This window comes from Rhododendron vialii, chromosome 13a (assembly GCF_030253575.1).
Source record: "Rhododendron vialii isolate Sample 1 chromosome 13a, ASM3025357v1".
Lineage (NCBI taxonomy): Eukaryota > Viridiplantae > Streptophyta > Magnoliopsida > Ericales > Ericaceae > Rhododendron > Rhododendron vialii.
Window position 1 is genome coordinate 20193684 of NC_080569.1, and position 19760 is coordinate 20213443.

Consider the following 19760-nt stretch of genomic DNA (forward strand, 5'->3'; position numbering starts at 1 on the left):
TCAAATAAAAACTGCTCCAATCAAGCCATTTCCGGTCTTTTTTTTTTTACTAATTTCTCGTGGGTACCCTTAAAATCACGTTCTGAACACACACACACACTGAGGATCAAGTCAAGATGCCCTGATTTAGTGTTAGGTCCGGACTTTTGCTCTAAGCCGTTATATCTGTTCGATCAAACATATTTTTCGCGAATTCGGACCATTGAAAACACAATTCAACGGCTGAGATCGTGGTCCGGACCTAACTCAAAATCCAGACGTCTTGACTGGATCCAGTCCACACCCCTTCACGTCTGCACCTCCCCTTTTCCGATCGAATTTTGATGATCCGAGCCGCTCAATGTGATTAAAACGTGATTTTAAGGATACTCGCGAGAAATCGGCAAAAAAAATAATCGGAAATAGCTTCATCCGAACAGTTTTTGTTTGTATTTTATTGAACGGTTCAATAAAAAATTTCTCAAATTAAGCCCTACCTGGTGTTTTTTTTTTTGTGCCGATTTCTCGCGGGTACCCTTAAAATCACGTTCTAAACACATTGAACGGCTCGGATCATCGAAAATCAATCGGGAAAGGGGAAATGCGGATGGGTGCGGACGGGAAGAGGTGTGGATAGGAACCAGATTGAGTTTTGATGATCCGAGCCGCTCAATGTGTTCAGAATGTGATTTTAAAAGTACTCATAAGAAATCAGAAGAAAAAAAAACACCGATAAGAACTGTATATATATAACACCATACTAAACCAACCCACGACAGTAAAAGTAACAAATACTTTAGGCATAGTAAACCTAAGTTAACTAAAGAAAAATATTATGAGAAACCCAAAAGTCAAAAGAATAACAAGAAAAATAAAGACAAAAGTAACGACAAAAGTAACGACACATGTTACAACTGTGGTAAAAAAAGGACATTATAAAACTGAATGTAAAGTCCTAACAAAAATTAGTCAACTAAATATATCAGATACTGATAAACAACAAATTTTGGAGATTTTCAGAAAAGCAAATCTAAGTAATTCTGAAGATGAAGGAGATAATACATCTTCTGATTATCATTCTCTTACCGATAATCCAAGTGACGATCAAATTAAAATTGGTTGTACTGACAATTGTTGTAAAAAAGTAAATGTACTTACCAAAGACTTACCCGAAGAAGAATTGTTAATTGATTTAATCAGTAAAATAGATGATTCAGAATTAAAGCAATAATATATTAAAAAACTTAAACAACTCTTGGTACAACAAGGGAAGCAACCCCAAAATAATAAACCGATAGTAAGCCTTAATGCTGCTATGGAGCGTTTTAACAAAATTAATAAAGAAGTTACTTTACATGATTTACAGCATGAAATAAATCTTATTAAAATAGAAATTACAAAGATTAAAGACCAACTTCCAAAATTAGCTAACAAATTCTTTAGAAAAAAGAAAGACAGTTCATCTTCTGAAGAAACCCTAGAAGATGATACTCAAGACCAAAATCCTAGTCAAGAAAAAGATATTGACAATCCAAATAGTGATCAAGACAGTCACAGATTAAATATAATCAATCAAATAAATATACAGAAATGGCATGCTCGTATTAAATTAATAATAGGAGATTATAAGATACAAGTCACTGCTCTCATCGATACCGGAGCAGATCTAAATTGTATACAAGAAAGTTTAGTACCTACTAAATATTATCAAGAAACAACTACTGTTCATACTTTTACTATTTGTAATCATTGCTATAACTGTGTTTTTACTCCCTCCTTCTCCTTCACCGACACACCTGTTACTCTGATAAACCCATGTTCTTCACTGTATCCCTCCTTCCGCCCCCCTCATGGTATCAGAGCCAAGTAGGAAATTGTTGAAGAATTAAACTCAAGTAATCTGTAAGTTGTTTTTACTCCTTCTTAGTTTTCATTTAATATTTTTATCCTGTTGAAATTTTAGTTAGTATTTTAATTCGGTTATCATCGGTCGACCACCTTGTCCTCTGGCCACCTGAAAGTCGTCTGGGTTTCCCCAAAGTAAGTCCCAGGGTAGGGCAATGAATGGGGTAGGACGTGGAACTTAGGGTATGTGTTATGCAGGGTATGTGTTTACCATGATAATTTAGGATTAAAATATTGATTTAAAATTTTTTAGGGTTAAAATATTAAAAGAAGAATCTGTAGGATTAAACACAATGAATAGATTATTTAAGTGTAGTTCTTCAGCCAATTCTTCAATGGCTTCTTTATCTGAGTTAGCGGATATAGTCAAACAAGAAGAACATGAATATCAAATTAACCTAACTTTACTTGTTTTACATAAAAATTTTGAAATTGATTTTGATAAATTATACAAAGAATTTAAGTTAAAGAAAAATAAACAAAAAAGAAAAGACTATGCTAATAAATATTCACAATCCAGACAAGCCAAAATAATTGCTCGATGGGAAAACTTCATGAACGAAATAAGAACTGAAATCTATTTTTTCAATTACTTAGATAATTTTTATAAAAAAAGTCAACACTATTACAAAAACAAAATGGAGAAAATCGGATAACACTACTACAACTTCTAGTCATCCTCCTTTAGATTCAATTATTATTGATTACAAAAATACATCTATAAATGTATCTCCGTTCAAATTACCTAATGAGAGAGCAGAATGCAAACAAATTGTTGAACAGATTAATTACACCAATCAGTGTCTCAAAACTATAGGTAACCAATTAGATAAATTAGAAACTATATATATATATATATATATATATATATATATATATATATATATATATATATTGGGAGCTGATAATACCAAAATCACTTTTATTCCTTCCAAAACCTTTTTTGTTCCTGCCGAAACTCATTCATTGCATAACTTAATTGCCATTCACTATACCACTTATTTTACGAAAATGCGCATTCAAATCTAAGAGATTATTTTTGTTTACGTCTCTTCTCAAATTATCTTTAGTTTTGCTCGTGAATTGTATTTTTGCTTGATGTTTAATTTTGTTTGCTTCTCTTCTAAAATTTGCTCTAGAATTTGCTCATGAATCCTTGCATTTTTGCTTGAAACATGGAACTAGAAAACGCATTGCACTTATGGGATTTTAAGGGGTATTTTTGTAAATTAAGTGATGTAGTGGAGGGTAATTAAGTCATGCAATGAATGAGTTTTGGCATGAACAAAAAAGATTTTGATAGGAACAAAAAGGGTTTTTGGCATATCAATTCCCTATATATTTTGGTACCATATTTACATGGACCATCCAAGTCATTGTGTATATATATTGCCTATATTTGGATCCAAAAAAGAAGAAAGTACAGTAATTCACTAGACAAAAAAGAGGTCAATGATGGGTGATTAAGAAATCATATCTTCTACAACACTTACTTATATACGTTTGCTAGTGGGCCCAAATCCAACTAGTGGCCGTCATTCTGAGGAGGGATCAGGCCGGAGGGGGGAGACAAAATGAGGTCACCTGACCACATATATTGAAAAAGTCTAATTTTTTTTTTTATACTTCATATAGTATAACTTAGGGGTTTCGACTATTATATATTGATTTGAATAAAATATTATAATTGTCCCAAAGTCTCAAATTCTTTGACTAGCAAGCAATTGTGTAGCTGCACTTGGGTGCAGTCACGTACGTTATGAGTCATCTCCTTTAAATGGGGATATGTTGATACTCTTATTTTGTATAATAATAATAATGGGCTAGCTGAGTTGGATTTAGAATATTTGCCTAGGTAATTCTTCTAACGTGAACAAAGAAAATCTTATTGGTTAAGCAAAGATTGGCTGTGAGTTTTGTTAGGCGGAGTGGGTTCACTAAGTGGCCAAGCATGCAGTGGGAGTGGGAGGGAGTGGGACTCATACGTGGAATCCCCCAGGTGACGAGAGCCATCCCTGATGTATCTGTCTTTTCCCCATCTATTGAAGCTTTCCAAGTCTTTTGCCAAAAAAAAGAAGCAAAGATTAGCCAACTGGGCCTTGTGGAGTTTCTTCGAGATGTATTGAATCGGTTTTGAACTTGAGGAATTCGAGGTCCATGGAGATTGGGCTCGAGTAAAGAAATGGTTATGAAGCTTGTGGGGCGGCCCACCTCACCAAAAAAGATAAATAAAAAAATCTACGTGAAGGTGTAGGTTATTTCATAATTTTACTATATCTGGTGAAAATGAAGTTACTGTGATATAACTGCAATATATGATCGGCTTTATCTACCCATATAAATGGCACGATCAAACATTCATGAGCAATTAGCGAAAACAAAAATGATGATCGGATGACATAGTTCATTAACACAAAATCACAAGATCAAGTACATTGATTTCGTGGTTGATAAATTTTGTAATATCAATAGGAGTAGTATTGAAATCATCTTTCATCACAATTCCTGGTCTTTTTCTCTTAAGAGTGATCATTGTGTTGGCATTGTTAAGCTTAAGGGTCTCCAAGAGTACTGTAACTAACTGTTTTGCGTCAGTTTAGCCTTGGTTAATGCCTTATGAAGCAAATTTGTCTTCAGCAGTTTGGTCTGCTTTCTAAGCAAATTTCGTGACTTTGAAAGTAGGATATACTCTGAACATGAACTCCCTAAATGTGAATTGAGTAATGGAAGTTTATATGACATGATTTCGGGAGAGATAAAAAGTACCACCTTTAGCTGCATATCCAACTTTGAACTAAATCTCAATCTCGAACACTAGTGTAATCAACGCACCATTCAACTTCTTCCATGAGTTTTTTTTTTTTTTTCAATTATGAACCCTTACCTTATGTTCAAGGGAGACCAATGGCTGAATTGTTGCTTCACAAGTTCTAGGAAAAAATCAAGTAATTGATCCTGTTGACCCAAAAAGTATACAACATTTAAGTTCACTTTGAGAGAACATGAGCATTGTTAACTTGAGAACATGAAGTATTTTGTTGAAGAATGATTGCAATCTTTGTTATTTTTAATTTGTTCCCTGCAGATTTTATGTAGCAGAGGTCCTCATAGCTATGGAATATCTCCACATGCTTGGTATTGACCGTATTGTCTATCGTAACCGTAAGCTGTCAGGGAAGACGGGCAGATAATGCTCAGACTTCGACCTTTCCCTTTTCTATGTCATTAGCCAAACTCTTCTCAAACCTCTTCCCTAGACTCTGAGCCTCTGCAAAACTACCCCGTTTATTGTGTCCAGCCAGCTTGCATTGAGCCTCCTTCCTGCATCCAGCCTTCTTGTGTAGTCCCCAACCACATGCTTCTCTCCCCAGCATTTTTTTCCCAAAACTAAGAAGGAACGGAAACCCAAAAATGACATTGGAAACCAAGTCGGCCCTTTACCTGAGCTTATAGCTGAACATACCAGTGTCATTCCATGTCGTTTGTTGGGACCCAGGAGTACTTGGCTCTTGAGATCAGTAAAGGTGAGGGTCATGGGAGTGCAGTAGACTGGTGGACTTTCGGGACTTCTCTATATGAGCTCTTGTTAATTTGGTAAAACTCTGCTTAAGGGATCAGGGAATCGCGGCACTTTGTTTAATGTTGTTGGGCAACCTCTTGTTAATTTGGTAAAACTCTTGTTAATTTGGTCGTCAGCTTTGCTGCGAGGGATCTGATTAGCGGGTTGATAGGTTTGCTAATAAAAGGGGGGCAACTGAGATTAAGCTACATTCGTTCTTTTAAGGTGTGAAGTGGGAGTTAATAAGATGTTCTGCCCGGCCTGATATCCCCAAGCCAGTTGATTTTAAGGGGAAAAAAGCGCCATCAGCATCCCCAAGCAGTCGATTTTATGTATGTGGTTTATCTGCTGTCATTCTTGGGGGGAAAAAAGTACTGCATCCCGTCATTGTTTTCATTTGTGTCATTTCTTTCTTGCACCTTCTTTTATTGTTCTGCTAGCTAGGGTGCATCAGAATTCTGAGAAGATAAAATTACAGACAAAAGCTTTATATATAAACATTTGGCGACATGATGTGCCCTCAAAATCATCAGGTTACGCATGTTGGGACTTGGTATATCACTATTACTTCTGTTGAAAGAAGTTACTTCTTCTGTTTGTGAATCCGAGGGAGGATCATATTGCCTAGTTTTAAAGCTTGTATGACTGCCGATAGTGTATACATGATAGATCTGATCGGCCATGAGAAATGGAGGAAAACAAAGGATGTGGCTGTGGTTTTTAGATTACATATGAATGACACTACACAAGTTTGAAGATAAATCTCATTGAGCCCAGATCAAACGCATTACCTTCCGATCTTCAGCCTGATGCTCTCCCAACTGAGTAATTCCCACTGTTGGCATCACTGGTGACGTCTATTCTTCTCTTTCTCAAGCTATAACTTTCATTTTAAAGCAAGTGCAGCCAAAGGAATCAATTCTCTGATTCTCCTGTGTGTGTGCAGCTTTGGGACTATCAGAACTGCCATGGGGAGAGGGTGGTTCAGACATAGAGCCAACCTCAACTTCCTTTCCTTCACAGATTATCTTGACCTCACAGAATTCTGGTGCATTCTGAAGTACCTGACCTGCTATCTCATTCCCTCTCCTGGACCTCAATTTCCTGCATCACCCACGAACAGTGATAAAATAGAGCAAGACAGAAAACGGAAGTAGGCATATTGGAAATTCAAACTTGGTTTTGGATAATAATATACTGTATATGTTTGTAGTTTTGTACAACTAGGATTCAAGACTCTTTAGTTTGTTTAACTAGATATGAGCATATATCGGAATGGACTGTATATCCAAGGTAACTACCTATCTAATGCTTATACAAAAGTCTTTTGATCAAGATTAAAGCTCCATCGGGATTCACAAAGTGTGGAATATAAGATAATAATGAAGAATGAGGAGTTATTCATCCAATCACCGTCAATCTGATAAGATTTTATTGAACGGTTCAAATAAAAACTGCTCAAATCAAGTCTTTCCCGATCATTTTTTTTGTTAATTTCTCGCGGGCACCTTTAAAATCACATTCTGCACACGTTGAAGGGTTCGGATCATAAAAATTTGATCACATTGAACGGTTCGGATCATAAAAATTTGATCGGGAACTATGAGTTTGAGATTTGAGGTGTTTTTTTTGGTGTCCCTTGAACTATCCCGTATATATATATATGTAGTCTGGATCTCCTAAGGGATCCCGCACGGCCTTACCGTGCGGGACTTCCCTTTCCCGATCGAATTGCGACGATTCGAGCCGCTCAAAGTGATCAGAACGTGATTTTAAGGGTACCAGCGAGAAATCAGCAAAAAAATTGATCGGGAAGGGCTTGATCCGAACAGTTTTTTATTGAACGGTTCAGTAAAAAACTGCTCGGATCAAGCCCTTCCTGGTCATTTTTTTTGCCGATTTCTCGCGGGTACCCTTAAAATCACGTTCTGCACACTTTGAGCGGCTCGGATCGTCGTAATTTGATCGGGAAAGGAGAGTCCAGCACGTGATTGAATTTCGGGAAAGGGGAGTCCAGCACGTGACTGTATATATATATATACAGTCAGGTTCCAGTGAGGGATTCCTTCCCGATTGAATTTCGATGATCCGAGCCGCTCAAAGTGATCAGAACGTGATTTTAAGGGTTCCCGTGAGAAATCAGCAAAAAAAAATGAGCGGAAAGGGCTTCATCTGAGCAGTTTTCATTGAACGGTTCAAAAAAAACTGCTCGGATGAAGCCCTTTCCGGTTATTTTTTTTGCTGATTTCTCGCGGGGACCCTTAAAATCACGTTCTGCACACATTGAACGGTTCGGATTTTTAAATTTTGATCGGGAAATGAAAGTCCCGCATTTTAACAAAGTGAGAGATCCCTCATTTGATCCGTGATGTGTGTGTGTGTGTATATATATATATATATGGTGGAAGTTTCGGGACCTTAGACTGGATTTGGTGGTGCCCAACACCAGCTTTGTTATGTTGAGGATGGGAATGAGGTCCAGTAATGCCTTTGCTTCCATATCACTTTCAATAAGTACGGTATCCACTTTAATCTGTCTCCAATTTATGCATTAATCAATTAGCAAAAGAAATTAGCTTCTCCGGACACTGAAAATATACATTAGATGTGTGAAAGATGCAGCAGCTGGTTTGGTTTGTACCTTTGAAGCAGAACAAACATCAAGGAATTTTTGAAGGAATACTCTTCTCTTGTTTCTCTCTTGGATCATGTAGTTCTCCTGCTGCTCTGGATTCACTTGACTTACTGGCAGCTTTCCTACTGCAAAATCACAAGAAATTAAAGCAAATTTACAAAGGTCAAACGTGTTATCTTCAACCGTTCGGTTAACTCAGTTTGTTTTTTCGATTATTCAGGCCTCTAGAACAACTTACGTACACCTCAACTAAATCTTTGGAGGAACAATCCACCAGCCATTAGCGGAGGCCCGATTAAAGCACTAGAGCATTTTACCTTGTTAAGATGTCAAAGATTAATTATTTCAATTCAATTTCCTGCGTAGTTTCTTCCTTTTGGAAAGTCGTAGTCTTCTTTGAGCTTCGGTAGATCACTTTAATCCATGTGTCACCGTATTGTGACAGAAAAAAAATCAAAGATACTTCTTGCATGGTTATGGTTAGCTACGTGTTCTTGCAACCCCAAGGGTCGGCCTAACAGTTAAAGACTGGACTTAGGAATATGCTCCATCCTAATTAAGAGCTTAGGGTTGAAACCTTCCATGTGCTTTCAACTCTACTACAGGTTAGTCTGTACTGCGCTTTTGCCCCGGCTTAGATGAGTGGAAAGATGAAATTGCTCCCTTAAATATTAGTCGTAGTGCAGCTGACCAAGGCACCCTGAGTTATCAAGCAAAAACTACGTGTTCTTGCAATTTTTCACATAAACTGAATCTCAAGATAAAATTCTCATGGCGATTGGTGGATATTTTTTGAAGTCATCACATATTGATTAAGAATAAAAATAAGGTATAACTTCACACAATCGTGATTCTGCACTCAAGAAAAGTCTCCAGAGAAATGTGAATGACAAATAACCAAACAAACATTACTAAGGAATGATTCAAAATTTAGGGAAAGTCTATTAACACAATAATTTGCACAACGCACAACATGCATATGTGGTATTGTATCATTGGGGATGCAGTGTAAAATAATATCGATCTCATTCATTTTCCAATGATACAGAGCCACATAATTAAACATGTTATTATGCATGCGTACTGTTGTGAAATTACAGTGTTGCGTTAATAGCACATGTACCTCTCCCGTTTATGATTGACCATGACCCTAACAAGTTAGGAGTGTAACTTTTTGTGCATATGATGACCATTAGACACCCACCTCGAAACCTAATTTCTGGTAGGTGTAGACCTCCAACTTTTGAGTTAGGCATAAGCGCGCTATCCTGCATCTTTATAGCGCAAAAGTTATTATGCGTTCGGCAATTATGTTCAGTTGTCCAATGCCAAGTACATGCATTTAAGCCCCTTTGGTTAGGATGTTTTAAAGCATTGAATTAGTTACACACACACACACACACATATATTATAAACGAGTAATCGTTGGTAGGGTTCAAACTTTTGTACGTAGTTAACATTAAAATCTCTTCTGTTCCTTGCCATGGTGTCTCTGTGTGTGGTAGCTCTAAATTACCACTAGTAATTGGATGTCATGGGGATTTTAAAGTGGCATTCCAAAACAACTATGTATTCATCAACTCTAGCTATAATGTATACAAGGGAGAAAGCTATGGTACGTACCTACACATAGGGTATTGTACCACAGAAACGTTACAGTATTTTTTTATTTTTTATTTTTGTTGTTTTTGGTCTATTACAAAAGGGTTGTAACATACTTTTATTTTTGTTTTCAAGTGCATTTTATTGATGACCAAGACTTTTGTCACCAATTTTTTTTGTGTATGCCGACTCAGTTATTGGAAGTGTACTTGAAAACAAAAATCTATGCCAACCACGCCAAGCTAAAGCCTTGCAGGGTTGACTAATCGTGAGAACCAAGATTCTAAAAATAAGATGGTAGTAGTTGTGGGTAGAGTTTGGTGGGAATTACATTTATTTTCTGTACCTAGACATAAAACATTACCACCACATAAAAAAAAAAAAAGTGTCCAAATACTCCATCCGTTTGATATTTCCTTGTCGGATAAATCTACCAGTGGGTATATAAGACACTGAGACAGTTTCATGAGCCCCCCTCATTGAAATTAAGCACGCTGGTTTGACCACAGCTAGCTCTCTCCCTCTCTCACCACCATAAAATGGTTCCCTTTCCCTAATAATATTCAAAAATATTATTTTCAAAAATGGTCTCTCTTTTTTTATGCCCGGAAATTATTTTCAAGATTATGATTGTAAAGTGTCCTACATCGATTTTTTTGAACAACCACTGGTTTTATGATCCACTGTTTAATCATGCATGTATAGTTTTGGATTCGATCATATCCTAAATCGTTACCATGTTTCACAATAGCTGAATAAACGGCGGGGAGAGACAAGTATCTATATATTAATTCTACTCCTACCTTACAAGGGAAGGGAGAGAGTACCTTCAGTGTGAACTCAAAATTGAGGTTGGTTCACATAACTACCCCTCTTAACTCCCTCAAAAACTGCATTCTTTTCCCCTTTTTTTGACTTCTACAAATCAGATTTCAATCTCCATTAGAGTTTTTGGTAAATTGCTTTTCCCACCCCCTCTGACACCACACCCCTCCCGGTCCCACACCCTTTTTCCGCTTTTACCCTCCCTCAGTCCTTTTAATTACCTCCCTCCGTCATTTTAATTGGCCCTGGGCTCTGCTGCGCACAGTAGCCCCTAAACGGCAACGTTTGGGTTAAAAAAAATTCTCACCATCAATTTGCAATCCTATGGAGCAGAAACGTAATTATGAGAGCCCTAGCGACAAAATTTGATTATGTCTCTTTAGAATAATATGATCAAAATAAAAAGATCTTCACACCCGTTCAAACGCATTAAAAATTGAAGTACTTAATTTTTTAACCATATTTTTTAATATATAAACGGTCTAAAAAATTAAGTGCTCAAATTTTCACTCCGTTTGAATCGGTGCAAAGATCTTGTTATTTTGATTATATTGACAAGATCTTTGCATCGATTCAAACGGAGTGAAAATTTAAGCACTTAATTTTTTTAGACCGTTTATATATATTAAAAAATATTGTTAAAAAATTAAGTGCTTCAATTTTTAATGCGTTTGAACGGGTGTGAAGATTTTTTTATTCTAATCATATTATTTTAATTTATTTCTTTATTTAATTACTCATATCTTTTTAAGGCCTTTCAACAAAACACCATAAGACTTATTATTTAGTTCCAAGACTCTCTTAGGATGTCCATTGAAAGGCCTTGGAACCAAAAATTTATTACGACCATTTTAGATGAAATGATCAGAAAAATAAGAACTTTGCACCGGTTCAAACGGATTGAAAATTGGAACACTTATTTTTGTAACTATATTTTTTAATCTATAAAGGAGAAAAAAAAGAAGGAAAAAAATAGTCGGACAAACATGATCAATTGAAATACTTTTTTTTTTCTCTCTCAATTACTTTATAAAATCTAGAATTAGACTTGAACCTATTGTGTAAGAAAGAAAGAACAAATTTTTTAAATTTAAGAACTAATAGTTTGATTAGTAACATGGATTGAAAATTGAAACACTTATTTTTTACTCCGTTTATATATTAAAAAATAGTTAAAAAAAATAAGTGTATTAAAAAATTTACTACGACCATTCAGGATGAAATGTTTGAAAAAATAACATTTTTGTACCGGTTCAAACAGATTGAAAATTGAAACATTTATTTTTTAAACTATACTCCCTCCGTCCCTAAATAAGTGTCCGGCGCGCAAAACTAGGCCTTCAAAAAGATGAATTTGTTTCGCTAAAAAAATTAATTTTTTTTCACAAATCAATAGATAGCAATGAGTTCTATTAGATTGTGAAAAAAAATTAAATTTTTTAATAGAAAATATGCATGTTTTGTAAAGCCTAGTTTTGCGCGCCGGACACTTATTTAGGGACGGAGGGAGTATTTTTTAATATATATATATATACATATATATATATATATATACATATATATATATATATATATACATATATATATATATATATATATATATATATATATATAAGAAAAAAGGAAAAAAAAACAGTCGGAAGGAAAGAACGGGAGGGAGTAATAGAGAGAAAAAAAAGGAAAGAAAAAAAGAAGAATAAAAATTGGAAAGAAGAAGTTGAGGGTAAAACGGGAAAGGAGTGGTGGGGTCGGGGGTGCTGTGTCAGAGGGGGGAAAGTAAATTGCTTTTCCCACCCCTGACACCACACCCCTCCCGGTCCCACACCCTTTTTTCGCTTTTACCCTCCCTCAGCCCTTTTAATTACCTCCCTCCGACCATTTTAATTGGCCCTGGGCTCTGCTGCGCACAGTAGCCCCTAAATGGCAACGTTTGGGTTAAAAAAAATTCTCACTATCAATTTGCAATCCAATGTAGCAGAAACGTAATTATGAGAGTCCTAGAGACAAAATTTGATTATGTCTCTTTAGAATAATATGATCAAAATAAAAAGATCTTCACACCCGTTCAAACGCATTAATAATTGAAATACTTAATTTTTTCACCATATTTTTTAATATATAAACGGTCTTAAAAAAATTAAGTGCTCAAATTTTCACTCCGTTTGAATCGGTGCAAAAATTTTGTTATTCTGATTATATTGACAAGATCTTTGCACCGATTCAAACGGAGTGAAAATTTAAGCACTTAATTTTTTTAGACCGTTTATAAATATTAAAAAATATGGTTAAAAAATTAAGTGCTTCAATTTTTAATGCGTTCGAACGGGTGTAAAGATTTTTTTATTCTGATCATATTATTTTAATTTATTTCTTTATTTAATTACTCATCTTTTTAAGGTCTTTCAACAAAACACCCTAAGACTTATTATTTAGTTCCAAGACTCTCTTAGGATGTCCATTGAAAGGCCTTGGAACCAAAAATTTATTACGACCATTTAAGATGAAATGATCAGAAAAATAAGAACTTAGCACCGGTTCAAACGGATTGAAAATTGGAACACTTATTTTTGTAACTATATTTTTTAATCTATATAGGAGAAAAAAAAATAGTCGGATAAACATGATCAATTGAAACACTTTTTTTTTCTCTCTCAATTACTTTACAAAATTTAGAATTAGACTTGAACCTATTGTGTAAGAAAGAAAGAACAAATTTTTTAAATGTAAAAAATAATAGTTTGATTAGTAACATGGATTGAAAATTGAAACAATTATTTTTTACACCGTTTATATATTAAAAAATAGTTTAAAAAATAAGTGTATTAAAAAATTTACTACGACCAATTCGGTTGAAATGTTTGGAAAAATAACATTTTTGTACCAGTTCAAACGGAAGAAACATTTATTTTTTAAACTATATTTTTTAATATATATACATATATATAAGAAAAAAAGGAAAAAACAAACAGTCGGAAGGAAAGAACGGGAGGGGGTAATAGAGAAAAAAAAAGAAAGAAAAAAAGAAGAATAAAAATTGGAAAGAAGAAGTTGGGGGTAAAACGGGAAAGGAGTGGTGGGGTCGGGGGTGCTGTGTCGGGGGGGGGGGGGGATGGCGGTGGGTGGGAAAGCAGCTCTTGGGGGAAAAGCAGCTCCCAAATTTTTGTACTCTTTTGCAATTTGCACAAGCATCACCGAGAAATTATTCGTTGCCCTCGAGGCAACACCTCATTTTTTACAGATGGTGCCTTAAACCAATCAAAACCTTTCTTTTGGATTTTTTGTCATAATTTCTGCCACATCAACAACTCCCTACGGCCATACACCCAAACAACACAAACGGCGTCCTACCCGTCTTTTCAATCCTGTCATCCTTTTCTTTTCTTTTTTTTTTTTCAATAATTCTCGTGACACACTCAAATTCACATGTAAATACATACTTACACTCACATGAGTGGTGGGCCCCATACACACATGAGTGTGGGACCCACCACTCATGGGTGTGATACTAGCACCATTGGTTTTTTTTTTATCCGGGTATTCTCTCTTAACTGGTTTGTTAATCTTTTGAGCTAGAATTACCTAACTGTTCAATCTGGATTTTTCAATTCGCGTAATATTTTTTAGATTAAGGCCCCGTTCGGCTAAATAAGCCAACTGACTTATTTTTTTTGTCTTTATTCAATTTATTTTCGTATTTGTTAGTTTTTCGTCAATTTTTTGGAGATTATTTCAAGAGAAGCCCAAAATTAATCTCGAACAATCTCTTAAATTGGTGAAAGGAAATAGGGGGTAAGAAATAACAGGGGACGAAATTGGAATGCCAAAGGGGGAAAAAGAGGTGGACCCCTCTCCATATACTCCCTCTTATTTTTCTCCTCTCCTTTTTACTCCATCCAAGCAGGCCCTTAGAGTCGAATATTCTAACACTCGCCAAGTTTTGTGTAGCAAGTGTAAACGGACCAAAGAATAACGTAAAATACCCAATCTCCCAAAATTCTGATATTTTTTTATTTTTGATATTTTTATTGATCGTGCCATATTTTTCGAATTAATCATCTATTTCTTGAGTCTACAAAATAAATATTTTGATCCAAAGCGAAAAAAAAGTTTACTTGATACAAAAAATTACAAAACAATTGCTATTGTTCTAGGCATTAGATGAATTTTTTTTTGAATTTCAATCCAGTGTTATACTTTTCTAAAGTACCTCAGTGGAGACTAATGAGTAATCCTAAAAATCACAACAAAAAGCAAACAAAAAAATTACAAAAAATAACAAACACTGAAAAAATAGTAGACAAACGGTTAATCCCAACTGCGGATATCATTGGTGTCATCGAGAATATCATTCAAGAAAATTTCATTTTAATCGGAGATAAAATTTAAATGCCTACTTCTTAACAAGCTCTACAAAATGACTGGTTCGGATCATTTAGTTTAGTGATCAGTGTATGCTAATCAATTTAAAAATACCATTTCGAAAGTTCTACTATGAAATTGCATAGACATTGCCTACCTAGTGAAAAGTGGCTCGCCGGATGAACTGAGTCACTGTAGAAAAGTTAGCAGTTTCGTAAAATAACAATTGGTTTGGAGATAAATAATTTTGTTGCTAGTTCAAAAAATAGCAAAACTTTGTTTACATTTCGTTTATAAAAAAATAAAAATGTTAGCAGTTTTGATCATAATTTTGTACTTTTTAAATTCCTCTCATCAAGACGGATAATTTATCTAAAAAATATTACGCGAATAAAAAAATCAAGATTGAATCAATTCCAGCTCAAAAAACAGAGAATAGAAAAGAACGACAGGATTGAAAAGACAGGTAGGATGCCGTTTGTGTTGTTTGGGTGTATGGCCGTAGGGAGTTGTTGATGTGGCAGAAATTATGACAAAAACTCCAAAATGAAGGTTTTGATTGGTTTAAAGCACCATCTGTCAAAAATAAGGTGTTGCCCTAAGGACAACGAATAATTTCTCCCCATCACCACGTGTGTCCGGAGTCCGGACGTCTATACTCTATTCACACACAAATAGAGAGAGAGAGAGAGAGAGAGAGAGGGGGGCTTACGGGGAGTAGGGATGTAACGGATTTCGGGGTAGATATGGATGAGACAAACAGGGGTAGAAGCATTAACAACGGCGTGGTTGAGCGACCACAGAAGGGCGTCCAGACTTGATCCGGTCTTCCCAACTGCCACATAAACGACGTCACCGCCGTCACCGCCGCCGTCGTGGAAACAAAGGGAGAACGGACTAGTGTCCCCCGATCCCGATTCCTCTTTTATCGACGGTAAAGGGTCAATATTCTTGATCTGATCCAAAAACTCGCCATAATTCTTTTCTTCTTCTTCTTCAATCTCACATATGCTCCTGTATTTTGTCCACGTGATCCCTTCGTCGGGACACAAATCTACTCCCGTCCCCTTCACGACCACCGACATTACTGATTGTTCTTCAACCGCCTGTTCGTGGTTTACGGCGGACAGAGAGAGAGAGAGAGAGAGAGAGAGAGAAGAAGAAGAAGAAGAAGAAGAAGAAGAAACTCCTCTACAGTTTAACGTTTTCTTACTTGCAATATCTGAAAGTCAGCTTTCTTTGGTTGCACTTTCTGAAATGTAATACTACTACCGACCGCCCTTCAGTTTCAAAGCCACGAATGTCCTTTTCTACAAAACTAATAAGCCAAGAAGAGTTGACCTATTCCCCCTTTTAATAACTCATATGTACGGATCAGTTTATGTTCATCTCAGTTAATTTTTGTGCTCAATTTTACTGCTCACTTGTGCGTAGCCCAATTAAATTCGGAGCAGAGCTCTATATAAACTGCCCCTGATAGAGTTGATAGCACCAAAAAAGTTTAGAACATGAGCGAATGAAGCAAATTCCTAAGTCACATATCTTGACCCCTTGGTTAATCCTTTGAATTTTTATTTTTATTTTTTTGGCCGTGGTCCATTTGATGTGTGAATACTTCTTCTTATATAACGGGGGACATATATGGGATTGAAGACTCGAAGTGCACGGGTATTTGGTATCGTCTTCAAATTTATATGAGGAGGTCCAAGTACTGTAGTACGTACATTATGTGAAACACAGGTGCATTGAATAATGGCCTGCATATATAATTCTGCGTGGCTTCGTTTTTGTTTGTATATATGCTCGTGAAACTAAACAACATTATGACAGTACCATGTGATGTTTGTCGCTAACAAAAATATTATTAGTACTTCTTACATACTCTGCTAATTAATTGATATACTCCTCACGAATCAAGATCCTCTCGTAATTTCTCATGTTTAATGGAAATATCAGACTCATTGCAGACTCATTTGTCGATTCGAGTAGTTTATTTCTAAGGTCTCGAACATCCATGCGAGAAATTAGGTTGATTGAGATCGGGTATCATTCGAATCGCACTAGCTTGAAAAGAAATTGATGGTTAACTCTAATCAATTAAATCGACCATTTCTCTTAAGAAAAATACAATTCGATCGAACCTTTAACGATGTCCACTCAATCTAATTTACATTGTAAATAATTCAATCTAACAGATAAATGGCTCGGATCATCAACTAACATCGTAATGGGTCTCCTTTTTTCTTTTTCTTTTTCTTGTCTCGTGAAAGATTACGTAAAAAATTACCAAATGGAGTGCCTCAAAAATGAACTAAAAAAATATGGTCACCATAAAATTGTTGTTAATTAATGAAAAGTGCCTTGCTTGTTATATATATATATTGTGATTACATAACGTATGCTCATGTTGAAAAGAAACCCAAAGAAAAAGGTGAAAAGGGCGGTTTGATTTGTTTCTTCTTGACTTTTCAGGATATAGCCCCCTAAAAAAACAAGGGCGCTGCTATTCGCTGTCCTCTATTTACTCCCATAGCCCGTTAAAAATTTTCAATTATACTCGACAGTTAGTTACCGAAATTGAGATATATTTTCAGCATCAAATTACCGAAATATAATATTTTTTTCAACAGAGTTTACCGAAAATGCATATTCGGCAGTTGTTTACCGAAAATTGAACATATTTTCGACATGTAGTTACCGAAATATAATCTTGTTTTCAACAGCAATTTACCGAAATGTTATTTATGATTTTCAACAACCATTTACCGAAATGTAGTGGGCTACGGGAGAAAATAAAAGGTTGCGAATAGCGGCGCCCAAAAACAAACAACGACGCCAGCCAACAAAACAAAAAAACAAATTATAATACTAAAAGTACTCCACAAATAAGGACGCAAAGTCGTCTTTTTCATGCCATGACTTCTATATTAGTCCTTATCGTCTTCTTAATTTAGTCTTCAAAAAATCATTACTCGTTCAGTTAATTTCTACGAAGCTCATCTTTGATCCAACGATTTTATTTATAATTGATCTGATCTGCTTGATATCAATGTTCTGCTATACTCGTAATTTGGTGGGTGATTTCAAATTATGCGTGTCGAATATACGTTTTGGGTAGAATAGCAACGCGATTGATCTGGACCGAATCTTACTTCCGTTTCCAAATCAAAAAATCTTTAATATTGCCAAACCTGTCACATTTCTGTCGATGAATCTCTGGCCTCTTGGGCCCCAAATCTTTGCTCCTGACAGAGATTGGGGCAACTAACGGTATCCGATTTTTCCGCCTTCTATCCCTATTTAAAAAATATCAAAACAAATTTATAGATCATCACAATCACTAAAAAATGTATATATGTAACATCGAAACTAGTAGCTAGCATAAGAAAAACACTGACTTCAATTCCTAATGCATTATCTGTTTAGAAAAGTATGGCATTAGTATTTTACTTTTTCAATATAAGATTGAAAAAAATACTAAGTAATAACAACATGAAAGACTAGAGGTTTTTTTTTTTTTTTTTGGCTAATATAAAAGACTAGAGTTTAAAATTGAATCAATTAAGTAATAAGTGATTCAGTAAATTTGATAACTACATTTTACATTACTTAACAAATTAAGTGTTACTTAAAATGTAGGCTAAAAAGTTGAAAAAAATTAAGTAGCTTTGAACTACTTAATTTTTGGCTGAATTCTTGTGTACTTACATTGAATCACCATACCACCACCACAACCACTCTCACCACCACCACCACCACTCCTACAACCACTCCACCACCAGCACCACCACCACTTGGCCAGCACCACCACTAGCACCACCACCACTTGGCCACTATCATCACCACTCCACCACCACCACCATCACTTGGCCACCATCACCACCACCACTTCGCCACCATCACCACCGCTCTACCTATAAAGACCCATAAATTTCTTTATTTAATTTTAATGTTCGAAATTGAAGAAAAGGGTGAAAATGATGTAAATATGTGTGTGGTGGGTAAATGTGCAAGGGTTTCGAAAATATGGGTGTAAGTGTAATATGGTGTATATATATGTGTGGTGTGTGGCAGGGGATTTATTTCCCTAACTCCCCTCCCCATCTCTCTCTCGGTCTCTCTCATTCTCTCTCTCGGCTCTCTCCATCTCCCTCACCTCCAAACCTAAAAACTCACCTCCAAATTCAAAACCCACAACAATCAACCTCCACTCCATCTTCTACTTGCATATTGGGGCTCGTATCGCGTTGGATAGAGCTCGGTTTGGTGTATTTAGCTTGATTTGGATTTCGGAAGCTAGGGTTCGCTCAATCTCTTCGGTTTCGGCTTGGATACTCAAGATAGAGAATTCTACCTCTCTTTATATGTTATTTGAGTGTTCTTGTACCTTATTTGGGCTTGTATTGGTTGTTATTGAGATTGGATCGAAATTTGAAAATTTTGTCAAAATCGCCTGAAAAACACTCTTCCTACCGGTAGGAACTTTTCACCTACCGGTAGGACCAGCTCAAACGTACTGCAGCAGCTCAAAAGCTCATTCACCTACCGGTAGGAACTTTTCTTCTACCGGTAGGCCAGGCATTAGATTCTTACGTTTTCTTCTACCGGTAGGCTAGGCATAATATTCTTACGTTCAAAAGCTTGGCCTTTCTGTTTTCAATTTCTATCGGTAGGAACTTTCACTTACCGGTAGGACAAGTGCAGAATTTTTCTCTTCTACCGGTAGGTGATTGAGCTGCTACAGTGTCTATGAGCAACTTTTCCTACGTTTTTCCAAATCACTTTGTGAAGCTTCTCGTTGACTATAATGGGTTGTTTATGCATTCTTTCAAGTGTTTTAGAGAGTGTTACTCGTTTCACACTTAGAGTGGTATCCAGTGGACTAAAATGAACTCG

The 19760-nt window shown here is 35.9% G+C and overlaps 1 protein-coding gene and 1 pseudogene across 1 annotated transcript; one reads left to right on the forward strand and one right to left on the reverse strand.

The window, feature by feature from the left end:
* Positions 1 to 1294: 1294 nt before the first annotated feature.
* Positions 1295 to 6361, forward strand: LOC131313965 (uncharacterized; annotated as a pseudogene).
* Positions 6251 to 16176, reverse strand: LOC131314410 (U-box domain-containing protein 35). The gene is made up of 4 exons (XM_058343012.1): positions 15577 to 16176; positions 8085 to 8203; positions 7861 to 7976; positions 6251 to 6547 (listed from the first exon to the last, which is right to left on the reverse strand). The coding sequence occupies exons 1-4, from the start codon at positions 15947 to 15949 to the stop codon at positions 6316 to 6318; spliced, it is 840 nt and encodes a 279-aa protein (XP_058198995.1). The 5' UTR covers positions 15950 to 16176; the 3' UTR covers positions 6251 to 6315.
* Between the last annotated feature and the right edge of the window lie 3584 nt (positions 16177 to 19760).